The 24,227-nt window shown below is 43.3% G+C and overlaps 1 protein-coding gene across 1 annotated transcript in view; it reads left to right on the top strand.

Annotated features, from left to right (window-relative positions):
• LOC136991352 (obscurin-like) overlaps window positions 1-24,227 on the top strand; it is a 147,040-nt gene that overhangs the window by 72,085 nt on the left and 50,728 nt on the right. Inside the window, 17 exon segments of the mRNA XM_067292219.1 lie at window positions 490-762; window positions 1,214-1,480; window positions 3,022-3,288; window positions 3,834-4,103; window positions 4,849-5,115; window positions 5,460-5,726; window positions 6,511-6,777; window positions 7,489-7,761; window positions 10,435-10,701; window positions 12,734-13,006; window positions 15,054-15,326; window positions 16,223-16,510; window positions 18,048-18,320; window positions 20,365-21,720; window positions 22,333-22,611; window positions 23,412-23,490; window positions 23,873-23,991. Of these exon segments, the coding sequence (XP_067148320.1) occupies window positions 490-762; window positions 1,214-1,480; window positions 3,022-3,288; window positions 3,834-4,103; window positions 4,849-5,115; window positions 5,460-5,726; window positions 6,511-6,777; window positions 7,489-7,761; window positions 10,435-10,701; window positions 12,734-13,006; window positions 15,054-15,326; window positions 16,223-16,510; window positions 18,048-18,320; window positions 20,365-21,720; window positions 22,333-22,611; window positions 23,412-23,490; window positions 23,873-23,991 (5,358 nt within the window).

Below are 24,227 nucleotides of genomic sequence, written 5' to 3'. Positions count from 1 at the left end.
TCTGTTTGAAAACAGGCAGTGGTGGGGATCAGTTTTGAATGTGTTTAACATAATCTGAAGTGCAAACACAGCAGATTTCCAGATCCTGAACTTGGAAGCTGGTATTCAATCTCTATTCGCCCAATTACAGGATACAGGATTACAATAAGTAATTAAAAAAATAAATATGGAGCATATTTCTGAGAGAGAGAAAGAAAGAGTGATCCTGAAAGATATTGGCTGTCACTGAAGCCCCTGGCTGAAAGTGGTCACACATCAGAGTTCAAAATATGTAATTTGAGAAGCTGTGATCTCTCCATCCTTGGAGATACTTAAAACTCTGCTGGTCGAGGCCCTGAGCAACCTCCTCTAAGTTGGCCCTGCTTTGAGCAGTGGTTGGATCAGGTGACCTCCAGAGGTCCCTTCCAGCCTATGTTATTTTATAATTCTATGATTTGGTCCACATTTTGGCTTTCGTGGCTTGACTACTGAACCCTGGACTTTTTGCAGAGCCTGACGTGACCATTGTGAGTGGCCTAAAGGACATGGTGGTGTTTGAGGGGGACGACGTGACTTTTCAGTGCCAAGTTTCTCATGAGAACGCAAGGGACGTTGAATGGAAGCTGCAGGATGTTGCTCTGCAAAACAATGAAATGAATGAAATCTCCGTGGAAAAGGGGAAGATTCACACCCTGACGTTAAGGAAGGTGACTGAGCAGGACATTGGGGCTGTTGCTTTCCGAGTGGGACCACACACATCTACAGCAATGCTCACAGTAAAAGGTAAGAGAGAGGAACAGGACTGGAGAGAATAGGCAGCAATTTGATTTTGCGCGTGCTGGCAGTACAAGGCCCAACCTGTCCATCGTTCACTCCTTGCTAACTCACCGTAGTCGGGTGCTCGTGCTTGAGCTCCAGAGTGATATGGAGGCAGAAGAAATTCTCAAACGTCCTTCTCCTTCCCTTTTCGAAACTGCTTGCCTGGTCAAAGTCCCCATGCCATCTGAACTAGACAAAATATGTGCAAAATTTTTTATTAGTATTTCCTTAACTTCTAGAAACTTCTGCCAATGGCTTTCATTCAAAATCCGTTCACTTGTTTTAACCACCCCAGTATCTTACACAGAAGTTAAAGCTTTTTTTTAATACTTAACTGTTCAACTGTAAGTTGCAACTGTAGGGAAGCAAGATATGGGTGACTGTAAATTCACCTCTGCTGTGTTTGTAATTTCAGTGCCACCTCCAGTCTTTAAGGAGAAATTACAGGACACAGAATTGCAGGAAGAAGAATCGGCCATCCTTCGCTGTGAGGTCTCCCAGCCTAATGTCGCGGTGGAATGGAAGAAGGGCTCCCAAGTGATTTCCCCAGGCTCCAAGTATGAAATTAGGCAAGAGGGAACAATCCATACTTTAAAAATTTATCATTTAAAACCAGAAGACTCGGGCAAATACATCTGTGATAATGGAAACCAGCAAACAGCAGCCACTTTAACTGTTAAAGGTAAGCTGTTTTGTTTTGTTTTTAAGAAAGACTTATTCCACTTTCATAACTTAGTACTAGCGTGTGGATGTTATCTACTGTCCTTGACTTCCGATGAACTTTGCTGGCATACAGCAGCTGAGGATGCAGTCTTTTTGCTTTCAGAAGTTATTTTAAATCCTCTAGTAAGTGTCTTCAGCAATGAACATGGAGAGATGCAGGTGTAATAACTGCTTGCACAGTTCTAGACCCCAGGGGCTTCTGTCTGAGTGACCAGACAGACAATTTTGATCCTTAACCACCTCTGTCCTTTGAGCTGCAGTCCCGCCTGGGCAAATGGTGCTCCAGAGTCCAAGTGCTCAAACTTACCAGGGCACTCAGCTGCAGCTGAGAAGTGAGCCACCAAAGTACTTTCAGTGTCTAGGCTCCTAAAAACAGGTGTAACGTGTCAGTTTGTCTGCTTTTAAAAATCTACCCCGATCCAAATACAACGTTAACGTAGCTTTTCCTGAGATAAAAGATCGACTAATGTAAATAGGGGCCATGAAATTAATGTGAAATGCTGTCTTTTAAAATATCCCATGAGGTCTCTCTCGTGAAGGGCTTGTACCTGCCTGCTCTCACACTAGCTCCAGGATCTAGCAGTGCCTGAATATTTGTCCTGTAAGCAGCTGTACTGAGCGTATCTGTCCTTTTGTGTCTCTGTGTGTGGTCCCAGCCATTCCAGCAGTCTTTGTAAAAAAGCTCCAAAACCAGGAAGCCAAGGAAGGCTCTACGGTGACCCTTCATGCTGAACTCTCAAAACATGATGCACCAGTGAGATGGAAAAAAGGGTCGGTCTTGCTCCAAGCCAGCAACAAATACGAGATGAAGCAGATGGGCTCTGTTGTAGGGCTACTCATCCACGAGCTACAGCTGAAGGATGCTGGGGACTACGTCTGTGATTCTGGCGATGAGCAAACTATGGCATCCTTGGTGGTGAAAGGTGACAAAAGGCTTTCACTTCACCTTTTTGGTAGCTCTGTGTTAGTTTAAACGTTCCATAATGTACGTTTCAAGGACAGAGTGGCAGAGAGACTGGTCCCGTTCTGTGATGAGGATTTCAGGCACTTGGATGCTTAAGAATCCATACCAGTGACAGCTCCTGCATAAAATGGAACTCATTTCCAGAGATGCTCGGGGTGTGCAGTGCCCAGAGATCAGTGGGGAGCACGAAGTGCTTAGTACTCCTGGAAATCCAGCACTTTCTATCATTGCTTGTTTGGGTTTTAAAGACCTTGTAACTGAGATTTGGAATGGTGCTACAGTTTTACTACATGTACCACTTAGGGCTTTAGCAGCCTTTCTGCTTACTGATACTAAAGATGGTACAGAATTGATTCACTTGGTATGGTCACATGTTATCAATATGTCCCGAAAAAAGATTCATATATTCAGAAGCATAGAGGGAAAAGAGCAAATCAGATTACAACTGTGAAGCAGGATCAAGTTCACATGAGTGAATTGGTGAGATAGAGTCAGCAATGAAACTTAAACATCTTCCTCTGATTATCTTGGTTTAGCTTTGCCGGTGATCTTTACGCAACCCCTGCAGAACCAGCAAGCAGAAGAAGGAGGTACTATCACTCTGAGCTGTGAAATCTCAAAAGCAAATGCCACTGTGCAGTGGAAGAAGGCTGGGACAGTGCTGTGGCCAAGTGACAAATACAAAATGTGCCAAGATGGTTCTGTGGCTGAGCTGACAATTCGCAACTTGAGCAAAGCTGATGCTGGAGAGTACCTGTGCGACACAGGGGACCAGCAAACCACGGCGGCTGTGCTTGTGAAAGGTGGGACTTCAAGCAGGGAAGGGCTGAACAGAGTTTGTTTCCATGGGAGTGGCACACGATTAAGTAATTTGACACCTAGAGTATGTCCTGTGCCCAAACAGAACGATGGGGATTTCAAAGAGATCAGAGTGATTTCAGAGACGTCGGAACCGGGCCTTAAGTCAATGATTCTGTGGTTTAATATTAATATCACCCACTACAAGCTGTTGGCAACGTTTCCACAATATATATATTGCCTTTCAATGTTGTGTATTAGATATTTCTCCTGTGTACACACAATACAATATAGCATGCATACTTTATAGACTCTCACATGTAATGTGTATGTGCCTAATGTGTGTATAGGCACACACATTATGCATCTGTAAGTATGCAACATCACAAATTATGCATGCACATAGATATAGTGTTTAGTGCTTTGTGGACATAAGTTCTTTCAGATAATGCAGTATTGTCAAGAATGAGCATAACAAAATGTTTAATCCAGGAAAATAGGAGACATCATTTGAAAGTATTTATCAAACTCTTTTGACCTTTCCGTAAAGAACCAGCAGCAACCATAGTGGAGACACTGAAGGACGTCGCTTCATATGAAGGAGAAGATGCAGTCTTTGAATGCAAGCTGTCCCGGGAGACAACTCAGGATGCCCAGTGGTTCCTGGGGGATGTTCCCCTGCAGTCTAATGAAATGAATGAGATCAGAGTTCAAGGGAAGTGTCACACTTTGATCCTGAGGAAGGTGACACTAGAAGACTGCGGGCCCATCAGTTTCAAAGTCGGGCAGCATACCTCGGGGGCACAGCTAACGGTCAAAGGTGAGCAATCCCCTAGAAAGAAGGGTTTAGGAGGTACTGGTAAGCCCTGCCAATACTGCTTGAGTTACTGGAGAGGTGTACGTGGGAGGAAGGGCCTCTGGAAATCTTGTGTGAGATTCAGATAACTTAACTGAGGCAAGAGTTAGATATTTATGTCTGAGCTCCTGATTTTAAAAGATTGGCCAGAACAATAGCTTATATTGTTTCTTCCTCTCTGATCTGGTTCAAAATGTAGATATGTAGATATAAATTAAATGTAGACATGTAGATACGTAGATATAAATTAATACTGCTTTTCAGTGCTGTATGTGTATAAACAATTCAACATGATACTGTTTGGGTGGTCAGAGGTTCTTCCAAACATTACGTTTCATCGAATCAGTGATGTATTAAATATTTTTACTCTGCATTGGCTTAAAAGCTTACTAAGTCATTAAATCAGGCCCATTCTGATGTCCAGAGAGCCAGCCAGTGATATATATGTGCTGCAGACTAGAAACTGTTACCATGTGGCAGGACTGATCCTGCAGACGTTAGAACAAACTGAAGTGACGCTGGAGTTGCACTGGCACCTGCATGAGATCTAAATTTGTCCTGGCCTTTCTTCTAGCAACGGAACAAAAAAAAAAATCTGACAATTTGACTGTGACATGTTACGATTTCTTATGGTCACCTGTCAGAGAGCTTTTGGGAGTGATGCTGGATTATGCAGCTGCATCACTGTTTGTGTGCTTTTTCCCCGCAGTTGCTCCCGTCACATTTGTAAAGGAGCTCCGCAGCTTGGATCTGCAGGAGGGTGGCACAGCTCACTTGTCCTGTGAGGTCTCCAAGCCTGACATCCCGGTGGAGTGGAAGAAAGGCACATCTGCAATCCACTCCAGCAAGAAGTGCAGCATCAAGCAGGAGGGGAATGTGCACACACTGGTCATTTACGATTTGAACCGCGAGGACTCAGGGGACTATAGCTGCCATACAGCTGATGGGAAGACCACTGCCAGACTAGAGGTTAAAGGTATGATTTCCTCTTTGCTCAGCAGTTGTGAGACCACAGCTGGAGTACTGTATCCATTTTGGGGGCTCCTCAGTACTAGAAAGACATTGAGGTACTAGAGCGAGTCCGTGGACACCACGCAGTTTGTCAAGGGTGCTGGAGCCCATGTAGTATGAGCAATTCCACCTGGCTTAGACCTAGACATTCCTGCCCCCAGCAGCTGTCCTTCAGGAAAATACAGCAGAATTGTACGTGAACTTCATGAATGCCGTTACCATTTTGGTTCTTAGCAGTACCTTAAAAATAAAACTTTCCTCCACTTTCTGTTTTTGTTTTACACTTTCTTTTCCTCTTTGCACTTCAAGCGGTGCCTGTGCTTTTCAAACACTGGCTGAAAAATGAAGAAGTGGAGGAAGGCCGCACGGCCATGCTGCACTGTGAGCTGACAAAACCTAATGCTCCTGTGGAGTGGAGGAAAGGAGATAAGGTGTTGCAAGCAAGTGACAAGTATGAGATCAGGCAAGAGGGGACATGTGTTGAGCTCTTTATCTATGGTGCTGAGGCTCAGGATGCTGGCGAATACACGTGTGACTCAGGGGATCAGCAGACCTCTGCATCGTTGCAAGTCAAAGGTAAGAAGATGACCCTTGCTTGGGGGCAGAGAAGTTTTGTCTGTGGCTGTCCTCCACAAAGGTGAAATGGAAGCCTTATTACTGCATTATCGTTAATGCTCTGTGCCTGGGAATTACAACAGGACAGGGTTTGATCCACAATCCGTTCTTCAAAGAATCTAGTGTCTTTTAAACCCAGTTCAATTTCTGCAGTTGCGATTTTGATCTCACTGTGAGAGTTGGGAACAAAACTGCAGCTGCTGCTCATGGAGGGTATGTACAAGAGCATTTAGGAAACTTGCCTGCCACCTGATAATAAGAGAGACTGGAGTATTTCTCTATGCTTAGAATGGGCTTTTATATAGTTTTATTAGGTTTATACTAAGAGTACGGTGTCTTTTAACTCAGGCGACAAGATCTTGCTTTTAGACCCTGTGCTGAGCTGTCACAGCCGGTGTTCTGCTCAGAATGAGTGGTTTCAGCAATTAAATGTCCAAACACTGTGATTTGTGCTGTTGTCCCTCTAACTGGTTACACTGAAAATTGTGGGTGTGCGCACATGAAGCCCTTTAGATGGCCTGTGACCCACAGCGATCCTAGATGAAGCAGCAATGGTGTCCCATCACGGTGTCAGCGGCTGATCTCCATGAGCGTTTGGCCGCGGCAGAACTCAAAAGCCCTGCCGCAGACGTGGCGTTCCCAGCGGGCAAGCTGTGGTTCAGAAAGTTGGGACCTGCCAAGCCGGAGGAGTTGCAAGCGTGTCGCTTAGCCCTGAGTCACTGCTGTGTCTGCTTCTCCATTGCAGTGCTACCGGTGCTGTTTAAGGAGGAGCTGAAAAACGTGGAATCCGAAGAAGGGGGAACGGCTGTCCTGCACTGCGAGATCTCCAAGCCGGACGCGCCTGTTGAGTGGAGAAAAGGAGGGACGGTCATTCAGCCCAGTGACAAATATGAGATGAAACTGAAAGGCAGCATCGCTGAGCTAATCATTCACGGCGTGGAGCCTGACGACTGCGGGGATTACACTTGTAGCACCGGATACGAGATCACCACAGGTTCTGTGTATGTACAAGGTAAGACGAAATGGGATGAAAATGCTCCGACTTCTCTGCCAGAATTTCTCACTCCGGTATCTTTGACAGTAACAGACCAAACTTGTCTCAGGTGGAAACAGCTGAAACTCCATTCTTTTCTCTCCTGATTTCAGGGAAGATGTAAATATTTACATCCATGCTGAGGTTGGACCAGCGTTTATAGGTGAATGCGGTTCAAAGCACTGACCATACTGTGTACAATAGCAGATGGTGCTGTTGAAATACTATTTGTTTGGAGTAACTGTTATGAAAAATACTGAATTTCTTGTTATGATTGATTATGGCTTCAATTGTTGTTGATATTTCTGTTAATCTTTTAAAGCAGTTTAAATAAATACCCCATTTAAATCTTAAGCTAGCTTTCTGCCTGCGACTGCATACAATGTCAGTGCAGATGGCTGCGACACACAGGACAGTCAGGTATGAACTAGTCATGAAATATAGTGTTCTTTCAATGAAACAGTGTTTGCAGACAAACAAACATACTTCATTTGCAAGCAGGTGAAGGATGGAAGGTGTTTTTTAAACCCTTGAAAGAAATGTAAGGTCTTTTTTTCCCCAGAACAAGCATTACAAATTTAATTTTCCTGGACAACTTGCACTGTCACTTAGGTTATTTCTGCTGGAAGGAACGTGTGTATGTTTATGCTTTTGTTTTCCTTTGGCACCTTCTCTTGCTCTGTTATACAGAAGAAGCAGCAGTCATAGTTTCTGATTTAAAGAACACAGACGTCTTTGTGGGTGAGACAGCCACGTTCACCTGCGAGCTCTCACGCCCGGGCGTGAAGAATGTACAGTGGTGGCTTGATGGATCTCCCCTTCACAACAACTTTGTGACAGAAATCTCTGAGCAGGATGGGACAGTCCACACTCTAACCCTAAAGGATGTGGCGTGCCATGACTCAGGCACTGTCACCTTCAGAGCGGGGTCCCTTATATCTTCAGCTAAATTATTAGTCAAAGGTATTTCATTGTGAGAAGACACAAATGGCCACCTCCACAATTGCTCAGTGTGCTAGTGCTTCTGCCTTCCTGGCTACCCTTACTAAATGTCTCCAAAATTCCTCTTTGACACAGCAGTCCTGCAGCCTTCCACCCGTACTCATGTCTTGTAGGTACAACCACATCTGCTTTTTGGATGATGCAGGTGAGGAAAGGTTGCAGGGTCAGGGCTGTTGCTTTCACCTGACATCTCGGTAGAGCTGGACCTATTCAGGAGAAGAGGCTGTGCTTTGGTCACTGTGCAGCTACCTGATTCTCCCACCAAGCTGTTTTTATAATACCACAAAACACATGGCCAGAAGTTCACATAATTCGCTATTGTGCTGTACCATAGCTTGGATACTGTCACTATATACTAAGCTCAACATATTCCCAAGTCAAGATCTTGGGCTCATGCACTGGTGGCTCCAGAGCTCCTCTGGAAGCCGCTGGTATGACCGCGGAGTAGCACGGTGGCAAAGTGGGCCCCAGCAGTTGATTGCTAATGGTTGAATACTAACAGTTAGCGCTGTGCTGGCAAAGCTTTGTTGTCTGTTGAATGAATATTTTCCTCATTTGGTAAGGGTAGCCACAAACTGCAAATAACACTGAGCTCCAGACTTTATGGTAAAGCAAGCTACTTCACATCCAGTCCTTTTATAGCCATCTGGAAAAGCTGTTATTTTTCAGACCAAAATAGCACTTATTCCTCACTTGGGAAAGGGATTTGTATATTAGGTTTAGTATGTAAGGAGGCGTAAAGGATGAAATGTTCTCTTTGTTCAGGTCTTCCTCTGTGTTATAATTATTCACCGTAGCATGGATTGTCCACAATGTGGAATTGTAGTCAGGAATTGTTATCTGCTTCTCTGTCAGTCTGATGTGTCCCTTGTTGGACCTTCAGAAAATTTTGCTCTCTGAGGAGAAGAAATGCCAGATCATTTATATCTAATATCAGAATGGTGCAGCAGTGAGACAGTGTGTAAATATGAGAAATCACATGTCCATTTGCCATCAAATTTGACTTCAGTATTTCCAGAGACAGAATCTGGTTCTGAGCGCTGTAGGCAAAGAGCTCCAGTGGATGTAGAAAATAAATTAAAGATAAATGCGCTGTTAGATATTCAGCCAAATAAAGGGCTCCTGAGAAGTTTTAATTTCATAGAATCACAGAATTGTAGAGGTCTAACACCCAAAGCTCATGCTAGTACAAACATGTATGTGGATATATTGTGCTTCTGCTGAAGTAAAGATTTTTTTTTTTTTTAATGTGAACCGAGTCACAGTTTTATATGACTCTAACTGGATTAGGATGAGGAAGGCCTTTAAAAAACACCCCAGTTATGGTGCTCTGCTCAATAACACTTGATTTAATAGGAAAGTAAAGCACTAGTGAAATTCTAACTGTGCTTGTATTAACAGTCAATTTCCTGCATGGCTGGGCAGCGGGGGGAATGGAGAAGGTTGGAAGAGCTGCCCTCTCCTTCTGACCCCCTTGAGCAGGGGTGAGGATTACAGGCCCCAGTGTACCCCAAGGCCCAGGGTGCTTCCTGTCATGCTGAGGGGGAGAACAGGGCCACCAAGCTCTTAGCTCAGCGGTGGGGCAGTGAGAAAAGGACAGTCTCCTTCTTTTGGAACCAGTGGTGACACTGACTGTGAGGAGCATATTTCTCCATCTTATGGGGATGGTGGTGTAGTCCCCCAATTGCACAGAGATCTTCTTGCTTCTTCAGTCCTTCCTGGAGTCCTTCAGTCTCCAGGATCTGCCATCGATGCCTCCTCTCCATACACACACACGCACACACACAGGGTGGCAGAGGGAGCCTTAGAGAGCAGGATCAAGCCTTGCAACGAAATGCCGAGAGACGTTTCCCAAGCTATCTTTGCTTCCCAAGGTCTGCCAGTAACATTGGAAATCCCTCAGCCCAATGCACAGAGCTTCAGGAGGAGCATTCCAGACAGATGTCTGATCTACAGATCAGCTGGTGAAAAGGAAAAGCTTCTTATTTTTCCCAAACCTATGCCTCTGGCAGAGGGCTAATTAAAAGAGCAAGTACCTCCTCCCTGTGCAGTGCCCTTCCTTGTTAGAGCTGTCCAGGAGCTTTGCTCCGCATGCTGCTGTGAGTGGGCTCTCCGCTGGAGCTTGCCTTTTCAAGCCCCTTCCCCCAGTCCCACTGAACAATGCTGATGTCTTTCTTTTGCCCAAATCAGTCAGGGCAGCCCATCATCCACTGCGCTCCTCCATCTCAGACTTGCGCTCTTGAAATATTCTGGGAAGCAGAAGTGTTTCACATCCAGCACTGCTTAGGCTAGAGAGTCTCACCAGGGCCGAGAGGAAAACGAATGATGGCAGGAGTGCCAGCAGATGTTCTGCACAGAAGTTCGTGGTCAGGACTGTTAAAGTGCAGGCCTTAACTGCTGCTGGTCCATTTTCCGGTGTGCTAGTTACATTCTAATGCACCAGTTTTGCTTTATCCTGCTTGCTGCTGACCCAAGCAAAGACTAAACCGCTAATCCCTGGTGTGCCCGGTCGGCTTCTTGCTTGCACTCTCCCTTGGCCTGCTTCCTCCAACTCTGTGCTTGTCAAAAATCTCCAGGTTGCTATTTCCTTGAGGATCCGCTAATGCATGTCCCTCCTGACGTGTTGGTTGACAGATCCAACCATTGAAGTGGTCAGTCCCATGCAGGATATAACTGTTGATGAAGATGGCACAGCAGAGTTCATATGCCAATATTCTAGGCCAGTGCACGCCATATGGAAGAAAAATGATCAGGAAATACATGCAGATGGGCAGCGAGTCCTTATCGTGCAGGACTGGAATGTAAGCATGCTAAAAATTAAACCTACGGTACCAGAAGACACTGGCATCTATTCTTGTGAAGCTGAAGGCACTAAAGTGGTGGCTGCACTTGATGTTCAAGGTGAGGTCTTCCAGACAAAGAGGAAGACTATCATGGGTCCCAAATATAAAAGGTGGAAAAAATCATGGAAGCGTCTCACAATAAGCGACACGTCAGAACCCGTTCTTTGGTGTTCGCTCCAGTATTGATAGCAGTGCTAAAAATGGATGGGAGTTAATGGGAACTGAATGGGAAACTGCGACACTTCACAGAAGCTTAGTTCTAATTAATGCTCGCTTATTATATCGATTATGTATCATACCTCCTCTCCGATGAACCGCATTTGGCTCCATCCTCAGTGCAATGGGATGTCTGCTGAGTTACTGTGATATCGCAGATATAATGTTGGTCCAAAGGAATAGTGAGAATACTTTTTGCTGTTACAGAGTGGTTTTTACATGCACTGCACTTTAAAACCAGTCACTAATGGAGAGAGGGGAATTTAATGTTATTTTCAGTTATTGTCAACTGCAGCTAATCTAGTTCGGTATTTTACTTATTTCAAACACTGATCACTCAGGAAATACCTTCCTACTTGTAAACAGCATTTGTGAGGGCCCCAGAAACAGCAAGTAAAAAAATAACAATAGTTATATATTTTATACGGGTGTCTAATAATTTACTTCTGATGTCTGCATAAGGAATTTTTGTTTTCAGTCACCAGGTGAACTAATATGATCAGCAGTCATAGTGGTTCTGGTCTGATTTCTGAATTATCATGGTTTGTTAGGCAAAATTGTTCTTTCTGCCTAATTAATTGTGAGTGTAGGAGCAGAGTATTATTTATTATAGTATTTTGTACTTTGATAAGCGCCTTCCATTTTAGGAATTAAAAACAGCTAGCAGATATTAATGAGTATAATCCAAAAGAGGAGATAGGATCCACTTTTTATGCATAGGGAAACTAGGACTCAGAAAGTACTCGAAGAAACAGCTTGGATTGATCCTAACATACTTTATACATTCTGCAAGGGGTTGAAAAACCTTTATTGTTCTCCCTAAGTATTATAAAATATGGAAATCTTTTTAGTAACTCATACATTTTTTTTATTTTTTATTTTTATTTTTTGCTAGGGAATAGTTCAGCATTAATTTTCTATGTTTCAAACAGTTCCAGACAGTGGTTGTAGAGATCCTGAGCAGGACTATCTCCGAGTGTTGGTTTATATTATCGATCATGACCATTTTATGGTGTTTGTGTCAGTTATATTTATATGCACATAATCTGTGCATGTGCTTGGTGTGGCACAAATTTTATCCAGGTGCAGCAGTCCACATTTAGTTGTGCCCCAGGCTGATTGCTTATGTACAAATGCCAACCAATGCATGCAATTGCAGTGACTGTGCATGTTTCTGGCCACACGATTCGCCTCACACGTGCAGGAGAAAATAAACCTAATATATTGTCATAAGGCTTTTGTAATAATTCAGAAAATACAGTTTACATAGATGTTGATTTTTCATGTGTTTCCTAGAAGCGGACTGGCGAAATGGTTTGTTAACTTAGTTGGCAGTCCCTATAGCTTTGCCAGCTGTAATATTCTCTTGATGCGTTTATTTTGCATGAAAGGTAGGAAGAATTTATCATAAGCTGTCAGTTGATTCAAATTTCCCCAGTTACGATGTTAATTGTGCCTGCCTGGGAGACCTGAGGGAAATGTTTCCTGTTTGGGGACGGAAGGAATCTGATTATGTCCCCGTACTATCACTTCCTATTGAATATTGGCTTGATTCATATAAACACCAACGTTTTTTTTCTTGATTCATAAAGACAGAAGTCAGGTTTCTGGAGGAAGCCTAGATGAAACACTAGAGCTTCTAGAGGTTTTTCATTATTTTTAAGCTACCTCACAACTGAAAACGGTTTTGAATATAGCACTGTGTTAGAGCGTGGTTGAAATTAGCAGCTAAAGCCGCAAGCATACTTTATCACATCCATATCCTTTCCATCAGCTTTCCAGCAATGGGAATCAGCAGTGCTCCAAGGCTTGTCAATATTCAGCTATGCATAGCCACACAATTAATATTGTTGATGGTTCTCCTTCTCCACTAGCCAAGAACAGCATCGTCCAGGGCCTGGAGAATGTGGAAGCAGTGGAAGGAGGTGAAGCCCTCTTTGAATGCTACCTTTCCAAACCCGAGTGCTACAATTACAACTGGCTGATCGATGATGAGCCTGCCAAAACTACAGAAAACACGGAGATGGTTTACTTTGAAAATGGGCGCAGGCATCTTCTCTTGCTGAAGAACCTAACTCCCCAGGACAGCTGCCGGGTGACTTTTATGTGCAGTGACGCAGTGACCTCCGCCTTCCTGACTGTGAAAGGTAACGGAAGCGGTCTTATGGGGAATCCTAAATTTTTGATTTGTAAGGGCAAATGACCCGGAGAAATGCGATGAGTGGCAGAGAGGAAAAGCTGCATAAGCTGCTTGCTTCATACCCAACTTCTAATTCTCAACCAATGAATGAATGGTGGCTTATATTTTCCTTTTTTCTTATTGTTCTTTTTGTCATGACCCGGATATAAAGAGCATCATTTAGCAATGAGTTAGAAGCATATGACTGTCTTACAATAGTGGTGGAGTTGACTTTTCTAGGAACTTACGTTGACTAAGAGAAGCAGCACTCTGCGTTTTTCTCGGCTCTTGACTAGAGACGAATCCTTCTCGGATGTGCTGATAGCTTCTTGTGTCTGCCTCTCATTTGCATTCCCATCTTTCTGACTTGCCATATGTGCAAGCATTACATATCCTATTTAATATGGCCTAATCACAAAATTGGAAAAAAACACACTCCTGTTTCCACTTCCTTTCCATTGTACTGCTTTCTGGGATGTTTTCTAATTGTTCCCACCTTATGCTCAGAAGAGTCTCTTGACAAGCATTTTCATTCTCAAGGAATGTTTCCATTTTTTGGCATAAAAGATAACTTCCCATACTTTTGATATCAGTTGCAGAATACTGGAGGTTTGGCTTGGGCTTTCTGCTTAGTCACATTTTATTAAATCTATCATTTCATTAAACCCATCTGCTTGTACTGATAATTCTGAGATCAAATGGAGGCTTGCTATGAACAAATGTAAATCTTGTCAAACCTTCGCAGTTGCATCTGATTGCATCAGGAGTAGATTTAGCTCCGTTATTTCTTGATGTTTTTGTTATGGTCTATTCTCCAGTCCCGGTGACTGGGGCGCACACCCATATATACACTTCGGCACTAGTTATCCAACAAGAGCACACTGCACAGGCAGCATGAATATTCTCTGCCTCTGTGGTGCTGCAGTCTCTGTCAAATCCACTTACCTCATTTACTTCCTTAAAAAGCGTTGCCAAATTAGGTACAAAACCAATAGCAATTTGTCTTAGACCTCTCCTGTTTAACTTAGTTCCAAAAAGAAGCTGGTTTGTGATACAGACATTCTGGTGACCCTTGGGAGTTCATGCAAATGATAGACACATTCTGGTAACTCTTGGGATTTCATGCAAAAAAGTGATAGCTAGAGAATCTGGGTTTAAAAAGGAAACCAATTGAAATGCCTTTCATGACTCAGAAATGTGCAAAGCGGCAGGCTGAGGACCTAGTGTTCTAGGGTCTCGGGAGAGTTTGGACTCTGGTTTGACTAGCACTTGAGCTCTGAGGACCAAATCCATCTTTGAGTTAGTATTTTATTCCATTTGATTTTATAACTATGGTTACTTCATGGTGCTATTTTTACTTTGTGTTATTTTTGTATTTTTGGAGAAAGGGGGAGGTAGCTCTTCCTTTATGACCCTTTATGGAGGTCAGTTGTTTCAGTGCTTCTGGGTTATGCATTTACCATTTACATCAAGGAATGAGAACCAGGATTCACCTTAGGTAATTGCAGGCAATTCTGTGAACTGCATAAATCTACTTGTCCTCGATTCCTCTTGTACTCTGTAAGGAAGAGAGGCATCTTCGGAGTGTTTGCAAATGCTTATCTCACTGAGATACTGAATCTAAAGGGCAAAGGCTGCCCTGTTCCCAGCATTTTTGTGGCAGCGTTCACAAATTGTTCAGTAAAGAAAACACAGGAAAGCAGCGGTTTCCAGTCAGAGATATGTGTGACTCTCAGTAATGAAAGCTCTGTAAGTTCATTTAAGTTTCTCCAATGTATTTTTCTGCTACTTGGAAAAGGAAGACATTTCTGGATTGGTTTTCACTCCTGAAAGTATCGGAAAGTTGCAGTCCCCAAGGATACCATCTGTTGTAGTGACATATGTAGCCTCTCTATTAATGGTCTCCTTGGTCTCGGAGGCCTGGCTGCCCAGAGATTCAACACAAATACTCATAATACCTCTTACCGGCATTTATGTCAGTACCCGAGGGCTTGATTACCTGTTTTTATCTGCAGGGTGGCGCTTACGGATCTTGCAGCCTCTCAGAGATGTGGAAGTCTCTCCAGGGGACAAAGCTACGTTTAGCTGCGTCCTGAGTGAAGCGGTGCCGATTAATGAAGTTACCTGGTATTCCAATGACACAGAAATCCAAACAAATGAGGACTGGGAGGTACAAGCAGATGGAAATAAATACGAACTTATTCTGAAAAAAGCCCAACCACATCATTCTGGAGAGGTGACCTTTGCTTCCAGAGAAGCAATTGCATCCGCCAAGTTGGCTGTGATCGGTAAGTTCATACATTGTTTCTGTCTTTCTAGCCCAACGGCACTTGAAATCTCAGACTTTGGTATTGAGGTACTGCATCAAATTTTCTAAGCTTTGCACTGATTTGTTTCTCATGTCCCAAGCTAGCATTCTTAGGCTGAGAAGATGCTGCTCCTGGGCAACTCTGTTCTTCGAACAGAAAAAGTTCACCTCATCACATGAAAATTAGATCAGGCTAGAGATGATCACCAGGTTTCCTTAGCTGCAGTCTTTCATAAAATGTAACATAGAATCTCATGAAAATCAGATTACTGAGAGTTCAGCACCACCCTCTGCAAACATGTGGGTGCTGGAGGGAGCTGAACTAGAGTTCATGTGTATGGAAAATTATGAGGGGCAGCAGAGAACCCTTTGAGGTGTGCTAATGTACTCAAGTAGAGATTTGACTGTAAATAGAGACAGGAAGCTGTGCACCCAAGGTTTGCATGTGGAAAGAAATGTTTGGGGTCTCCAAAATTAAAAAATAAAAATAAGGAAGGACAGCTGTTGACCTTATTTCCCCATAATTTGTTGGATTGTTATAGTATATGATGGCAGGTCATTTACTCAGTAAATGCCATACACACATCTTGTTTTCAGCTGGGTGGGAAAAAGTAGCGGGAAAATGTCATAATAACGTGTGACATAAGTATCTGAGATGGCTCTTGGAAAATGACTATTTGTCATTAGTAGCATAGATAGATCGGTCCAGTGCAGGTGTGTCGTGGTCACAGGCAGGTAGCCACTCAGCTTCATACTGAGACGGGTGCCGAATGCGTTGCACTTCCTTCTTGTGGCTTGCAGAAGCCTCTCAGGTTGTTGTAGCGTAAAGCACTATTGCTCATGTTATACATCCCTGGAACTTTGTTGTGCCCTCAGCCCACCCTGACCCCCCCGAAGAACCAGAAGTTTTAAGTAAGAACAGTCACTCTGTAACTCTGTCTTGGTACAAGCCACTGAGCGACGGTGGTTGTGACATCCTAGGCTACAACGTTGAAAGGAAAATCCCAGGTGTTGGCTGGCAGTCATGCAGCGAGGGCATGATTCCAAACATGGAGTTTGTGGTGGACCATCTCACCCCGGGCGAAGCCTACAGATTCCGCGTCTCGGCTGTAAACAAAGTCGGGGCCAGTGAGCCGGTGCACTTCCCTCAAATGGTGCAGCTAGGTGAGAAGGAGAGGTGCCCCCAGGAGGACTGAGAGCTGCTGTAGACCTGTGTTTCGCATGGCATGCCTGCTTCACCCGCTCCAGGGATCTCCTGGAAGAGTCCACTCTGCAACGTGTTTCAGTGCTTTGCTGCCAGCACAGAATAGGAGAACTAGCTTGGAAAAATTGTTCTGGGCTGCTGCAAAGCAAAACTTGCTGCGTTGTTAGGGCTCAACGTTTATTTTCCCCAGACTGCATCAAGCTATCGTGTGGCCTGCACTGCATCCGTGTTTTGTCTGGTGACCATGAGTTTCTTTTCTGGTGGAGGTCAGATGGAATGAGGCAGAAGGGGCATGCTGGAATGCGTCTGGTGCAGCTGAGGCCCTGGGTGCCTACACAGTGGGTGGGCGGTGTTGTCTTCTTCACCCATCTTTCTCTCTCGTTCTACTATTTGCATATCTTTATATAATAACCCCCATGAAGGAGAGTGCTGGAGGAGACAGTTCCTTTGGTGGCTGTTGGTGAGACTTTGGAAGCCACAGTGAGATGGAGAGCCGCTCTTCCAATGTTTCTTTTCTTTTCTTGCGATGCCATCTGTGATATCAGAGTCCCCAGCAAGTACCTCAAAGGGAAGAGACTATATTAATAAAAAAATAAATAAATAAAATCCCTTTTGCTTGGGGCTCAGGCACACGGTGATGTTTTTGCAACATAACAGCTTCCAGGGTGTCAGCTGCAACCTGATAACTCTGCATACGCTCACTTTGTCTACAACAACTCCAAGGCGTTTTGGGCAATGATCCCCTCACCCCGGTGAAACGTGCAGAGGGGCAGGTGACGTTCGGGACTGTGCTCCTTCTTGGGCGCTCAGCTGTGTGCTTTAGGTCCCCATCAATGGCAGCTGAACATCTGCACGTTTCATGGATTTGTCTTGGCTTCATTTGGAATATCACTGTCATACAAACAGCACATCATTGGCAGGGCTCCTTCCAAAGTAAAGAAGATAGAAAAAAATTTTAGAGAAAATCTTTACACTTTTTGAGAATTTTTAATTCTTCAGGAACGAGAGCAAATACTGTTTTCTTTTACTTTCAAGATTGGGATGAAGTCAGCTTTTAATAATCTCTTTTATTCTTTTTATTTTTTTTCTTTATTGTGTCACTTCTTCAAAACTTCCTCATTCTAAACATTACGATCTTCTAGGATATCTAGGGCTGCTTGAATGTTCATTGTGCTGGATAAATGAAGATCACCAAATACAGAAGTAGGAAAAGTGAAACAACTTCTGCATGTATATATTTATCTGAAGTTGGTTTAACCTCTGGGAGAGCTTGTGCAATTAATTTGGTATTATCTTTGGAAGTTGTGAACTTTGGATGCTGCCAGTCACGTTCTTTGATTGTCTGCAACAGTCAAAGAATCTATAAGTTAACGATGGGATGTTTGGTTATTCTACAGAGTAATCTGGAGCATCTTAAAGCCAGTTTATGATATATTGTGTTAATTCTTGTCCCTTCTTTTCTTTTTTTTTCTTTTTTTTTTTTTTTTGTGATTATAGAGCCTCCACTTACAGTCACTCATCCTTTGGTGGGAGGATCAGTATCAGAAGGGGAGGTGGCTCGCTTGGAGTGCAAGTTATCAAGTGAAATCCAAGAGACAGCGACATGGCTCAAAGGAGAAGAACAAATACAAGCTGGAGGGAGATACGAAATCCTCTCTGATGGAAAAAAGCAGATACTCATTATTCATGAATTTAAACGTGAAGATCAGGACACGTACACCTGCATGGTTTCTCCAGAAGTCAAATCTGTTACCAGCCTGTGTCTTGGAGGTACAGAGTGCATTCCTGTGACCTTAAATCAGTTCTGCTCAGGGACATCTCAGCAGTTTGGTCTTGAATTCATTTTCCTTTGCAAGTTGTCTCTCAAATCCACAAAGAATTGTTATCCCTGTTTGGTGTTGCCCAGTATGTTTCTGAATCTGTAATAGCTTTGAGCTGTTCAGATAAGATTTTCCTGATATTTTCCACCTTAACAAATACCCATTGTCACCAAAGTCCTCAACACTTCGTAGCTTAGAATAAAAACAAAACTTTGACAGAAGAGAGAAAATTACGTTAAGTTGGAATAATACAGTCTTTTTATAATGCACTGGGCTGAACTCTGACCAAAACTAATCACTACGATTGTTTTGTATAGCTCTTTGTTTCCGTAAGCTTAATAATGATCACTAGATCATTATTACTATAAGCTCACTGGGAGGCAATTTTTTTCCCCCCCTGATGTTTAGGCAACTCACTGTGTCCCAGAGAGTGAGTCAGACTTAGACATTTGAGCATAGGTATCTCCAGGCAGATGTTTCCATGTGAGATGGATGTCTCAGCTCCCATTACAACCAGTGGAGAACTGTTCAAGACAGTCAGTGGAGCCCTGTCTAAATTTAAAATAGGGTGAGCTGAATTGCTTTCCGTGCTCCACTGATTGTCCTAACTAGATACTCAGCAATTGCAACAGGAGCATAGGTGCGAGCTCGTGGGAGACACTTGCAGTTATACATCTTTTTCTACACGCTAGATCTTCTTTCTCCTTTGGCTACAAAAGGAACCAAGAAAATTGGCTTATACTAAATGTCTGGTTTTTAGTTGGCTACAGTTAGGTTAAGTGAATCACACTAATCTCACTACGAAGAGAAAGACCTGACAGTACTGGATAGATTGTGAATGCAGCTGTTTGTTCATTCTTTACAAAATGAGTTTAATTGGTTAAAATGCATGGGCAGATTAAGATACCTGAGGAAGAAACAGTGATGGGTAGATTTCTTAAAAAACAAAAGCAAAAATCTATGTATTTCTGTCGTGCCCTCACTTGAGATCAAGAACTTATTGAGGTCTCCCATTGAAAGACTATCAGTGTTAATCTAGTTGTGTGTGTTATTTTCCATATCCAAGTGTGAATCATACTCTTTTGGGCTGGATGATTATTATTTTTAGCAAAAGCTTTGGCACTTTGCTTCTATTGTTCTCCATGAGAGTGTTTATGTATTTCACAAATAAAAGACAGCTGCAACAGAAAGGACAAAGCCACTGTTTTTTTACGCAGAGGCTTTAGAGATCAAAAACTTTACTATGTGGTAATTCAGACAATACACAATCAACATCGCATTTCCCTGGAGGCATTAGTAAAACTGAGAACTCATCAGGAGATTAAAAAATAGTGTTTGTTTATGTCTTTGAAATTGAAATATTTTTCTGCAGCCCTGGGCAGATGTGTAGAGTAGAATGAGGGAAAAGACATGGAACTCCATTCACTTCTCTGCCTCGCCTTATAGCTTGTGCACTTCCGTGGGTTTTCCAAGGCCAAATTGCAAGCTCTTGTTTTCAAAACATGAGTCTAGCCAAATGCTGGATAGCTTACAGTTTTGGACTATGACTGCATATAAGAAATGGAATTAGACATGAACATAAAGAGTGACAGAATTTGGTTTACTGGGTTCAAATGCATGAGGAAGAAAAAAAATGTTGCTGTTTGGCCATATTTTATGTACATGCATAGAATCCTAAGATAGTTGAGGTTGGAAGAAGGGTCATCTCTGGATAGCCTAGTCCAACCCACCTGCTCAAAGCAGAGTCAGCTAGAGCAGGTTGCTCAGGACCTTGTACAGTAGGGTTTTGAATGTCTCCAAAGGTGGAGACTCCACAACCTCTCCGAGCAACCTGTTCCAGTATATTAAATTTATATTTTGTTCCCAACTTAATGTTTAATTAAGTGCCACTGATATTCTTCTGTCGAGACTTTAGTATGATATTTCCATGTGCTTTCTCAGGGCTTAATCATAGACTTTGTCTTTTAACATCTCACCAATCTAATTCTCCTCAGTTCCTACTGTAGCATTGCTAAAAGAGATCGCCAGGGAAGCACCCAGCGCAAGCCAACCGGAAGAGCTGGTGGATGGACATGTCCAGCCCAGCTTGCCCCCTGAGGCTGCTCAGGAGGGAGACCTTCACCTGCTGTGGGAAGCTCTGGCCAAGAAACGCTGGATGAGCTGGGAGCCCACCTTGGATCCCATCAGCGAGGTGCCTGAAGAGGATGAGAAACTTCAGGAACTGAAGAAGGAAGAAGCAGAGATGTCTCACTATTACTCAGAGGAATACTCCACATGTGACGAGCTGGCTAGGACTGGAGAAGCCGATTTCTCTTTCACAAGTTCAGATGATGAGTCTAGAGCTGGGACTCCTTCACTAGTCAACTACCTCAAGAAAGCTGGGAAGACAAGTGTCAGCGTTACTAGCAAGGTTCAATCGGGCTCCACAGGCAAGTTATGGAAGCAGTGGGAGAAATCCAGTGTGGAGACTGCTGTGGCGGTCCCAGCTGCTAAGCCAGCTGAACCAGAAATAACGGATTTAGATGATCCTTCCATGACCAAGGCAGCTGTAAAGATCCAGGCTGCTTTCAAAGGCTACAAAGTCAGGAAGGAGATGAAGCAACAGGAGTGCCCAGTGTTTGCTGAGACCTTCAAAGATTTCTCTGGTGAGCCTGGAAGCACTCTCCACCTTGAGTGTGTGGCCCACAGCAAAAGTGACATGAAAGTCTGTTGGCTGAAAGACGGGGAAGAGCTTTCAGATGGTCGCTACTATCACATAGACAATTACAGTGATGGGACCTGCTCTTTGATTATCACTGGCCTGGATATGAAAGATGCGGGTAAATACACGTGCGAGGCATCTAATAAATTTGGCAAAGTTTCACACAGTGCTAAGGTGACGATCGGCAGTCAGGAACCTCAACTTATTCGTAAAGAGAAGCAAGTTAAACATACCACTGACAGTGAGACTGAGAGCTCGTCTGGCAGTGAGCTGGATGATGCTTTCCGTAAAGCAGGAAGGAGGCTTCACAGACTCTTCAAGGCCAAGATCTCAACGGAGATATCTGACGTGGAGGAAGAGCTCTTTGTCAGTGCAGATGAAGGGGACGTAGAGGTGGTGGACCATCAGACGTATCGTGAGGACGACCAGTACATCTACATCAAGTTTGAAATCTTGTCTGAGGCAAAAACTGCAGCCACTCGATTCAGAGAGATGTTTGGTGCCCTGGGAATCCCTGTGGAAATTGACATTTTGGAACAAGGCCCTAAAAAAATGGAATTGCGTATTGGGAAAGCAACACCACCCGCCGTCGGGAAGTTTGTACCACCAGTAGCAAGACCTCCCCCACCTTTACTGACTTCTGATACAGGTGAGTAAAGCAAGCTCGTTCTTTCTTTGAAAAAGGTATCTGGAGCAGGTCAGGATGTTATTTTTTTACTTGTGAATAACTTAAACCTTTGTTTTTCATTTCATGCAGATATTTTCTGGAAATCTTTGCACTTTTGAAAAAATAGATGAAATTTTTCTTTCTTTTTCATTTTTGGGGAGAGGAGGGAAGTCAGTGCTGGAGCAGGGGGTTGCAAAATTCTCACTTTTCTGTAAAGATGCTTTTGTAGTAGCAATTTCCACTATTATAATAATATAGCTATAAATGCTTTTATTGCTATACTTAAGTTAATTAAACAGTTTTCAGAACAGCCCTTAAAGAGGGACAAAAGACATTTTGTCAAGGGGAAGAACTGAGGTGATATATAGTTTGCAGCTGTGAGATTTCAATACTTTTGGCAGTCCAGGGGAATTTTTTCTTAGTGTTTGTCAGGGAGTTTCTACTTGACCTTTATTGTCATGGAGAAAAGATATCACTCTGTTATTTAAAAACCTGCGAAGCAGAAGTCTTCTGGCACTGGGCAGAAGCGCTCCTAAAATACATCTAACGCAACCCAATTTTTCCTTTCTTCTCCCCTAACTACCCTGGATTTAGCCCCCATGTTCATGACTGAGCTTCAAAACCAAGAGGTCCAAGACGGATATCCAGTCAGCTTTGACTGTATTGTCATTGGCAAACCTCTCCCCACGGTTCGCTGGTTCAAGGATGGGAAAGCAATTGAAGAAAATGACCATTACATGATCAGCGAGGACCAGGAAGGGTGCCATCAGCTGATCATCACGGCTGTGGTCCCTGCTGACATGGGTGTTTACCGTTGTCTTGCTGAAAACAACATGGGTGTTGCTTCAACCAAAGCTGAGCTTCGAGTGGACTGTAAGTCTCAAAATAACTGTAGGAAAGCCAGAGGGAAGGGGTCATGCTTAGAGGGGGATAAATATTTTTTAAGAAAAATGCTATTTACATTTTTTTTAAAAATGAACCTCTTGGGTTCCCCCCAACAAATGGGGGGGAAAAGCCTCCAAAATTTTCTTTGCACCAGAAATGCAGCTTTTCAACTGAGTCTGGTTCTTAGAGTGCTGTGGATGCCCTTTTACTAAAGAGCATATATTATTCTGGATTGGCTGACTGAACAGTTTCTACAAGCAAAATGAAGAAATATGGAAGTGCTATCAAACTACTTTTTAAAATGTTTCTGCTAGGATATTGTGAATGTGTTAATAAAATGATAATGATGGTACAAGTGTTAATTATAAGGACAACGTGGATGTCACTAGTATGGGTGAGCTGCTCAGTTGCAGAGCAGAGCCCAGTTATTCCTAAAGGTCAGAGAAACATCTTACTATAGACCATACCCAGTTCGCTGGGATTTCTCTGAGGCTCTGAACACCAGAGAGGCGACAGAGAAGGTGGCCTGGATGTTCCCCTTAGGAAGCCCTTCTGACTATCTCCTGAAGCATCCGTGTTGGATCTTGAAAGGAGCGATAGTTAGCTACCTTTGGAAACACCGCCATGGTGCAACGGTTGTGTAGGTGAAATAATGGATTTTTAATAAGGGAGATCAGCAAAAACTATTCCTCCGAGTTTGGAAACTGTTAGCTCTAGTTGCTGTAATTATTATAAGATGAAATAATTTCAAACTTCAGATTATCTAAAATATTTTTTCTCTTTAACAGTGACCAGCACTGACTATGAGACAGCAGCAGATGCAACAGAGACTTCCTCCTACTACAGTGCCAAAGAGTATATTTCAAGGTAAATCTAACTCTAGTTCTTTGTAACTTCTGACTCGGTAAGATCAATATATTTCTGTAATGTTGCTTTCTGCGTGGAAATACTGAGTCTGTTTTTGCTGTACCTGGCAGGGCCAGTTTAATGTAATAAGGAACAGTCAGATGAGATGAGATTCCAGTTAGAGTAACTACTGCAGCTGGACATTTATCATGGGCTAATTTGCCCTGCTGCTTTCAAGCGAGCCTGGGGATTTCTCCACTGCTTTTAATGATATATAGTACTGCATGTGCTGTTGTGATGACAAAACGCACAGAATGAATTAACCTGAAATAGGTGATCCTGATTTCCTTAACCCTTTGCTGTCTCGGTGACTTTCTTCTTTCTACCTCTAATTGCTTCTTAGCCGCGAGCAGGAGGAGTCTACCACTGAAGAGGAGCAACTGCCTCAGATCCTCGATGAGCTTCATGATATTCACGTGGCACCTGGAGCATCTTTGGCAAAATTTCACCTGAAAGTGAAAGGTGAGGGGAGGCCACAACACTTTGTGTTGTTCCAGGTTTGCTGTCGGAGCGAAGTGCTGGACAAGGTTTTCTTATGTGCTCTTCCTCAGTTGTGCTCCCAGTCTGTTCATCTTGCACCATTTTTGCATAAGCCAGCTAGAAGATGATGTATGTGCTGATGAACCTTGGGTTCTGCAGCGGACATAGGCAGATAAAGTGGCCTATTTTGTGCCCATATCTGCAGGCATAATTACAGG

The sequence above is a fragment of the Apteryx mantelli genome, chromosome 2 (genome assembly GCF_036417845.1).
Source record: "Apteryx mantelli isolate bAptMan1 chromosome 2, bAptMan1.hap1, whole genome shotgun sequence".
NCBI lineage: Eukaryota > Metazoa > Chordata > Aves > Apterygiformes > Apterygidae > Apteryx > Apteryx mantelli.
This window is presented reverse-complemented; position numbering and strand designations above follow the sequence as displayed.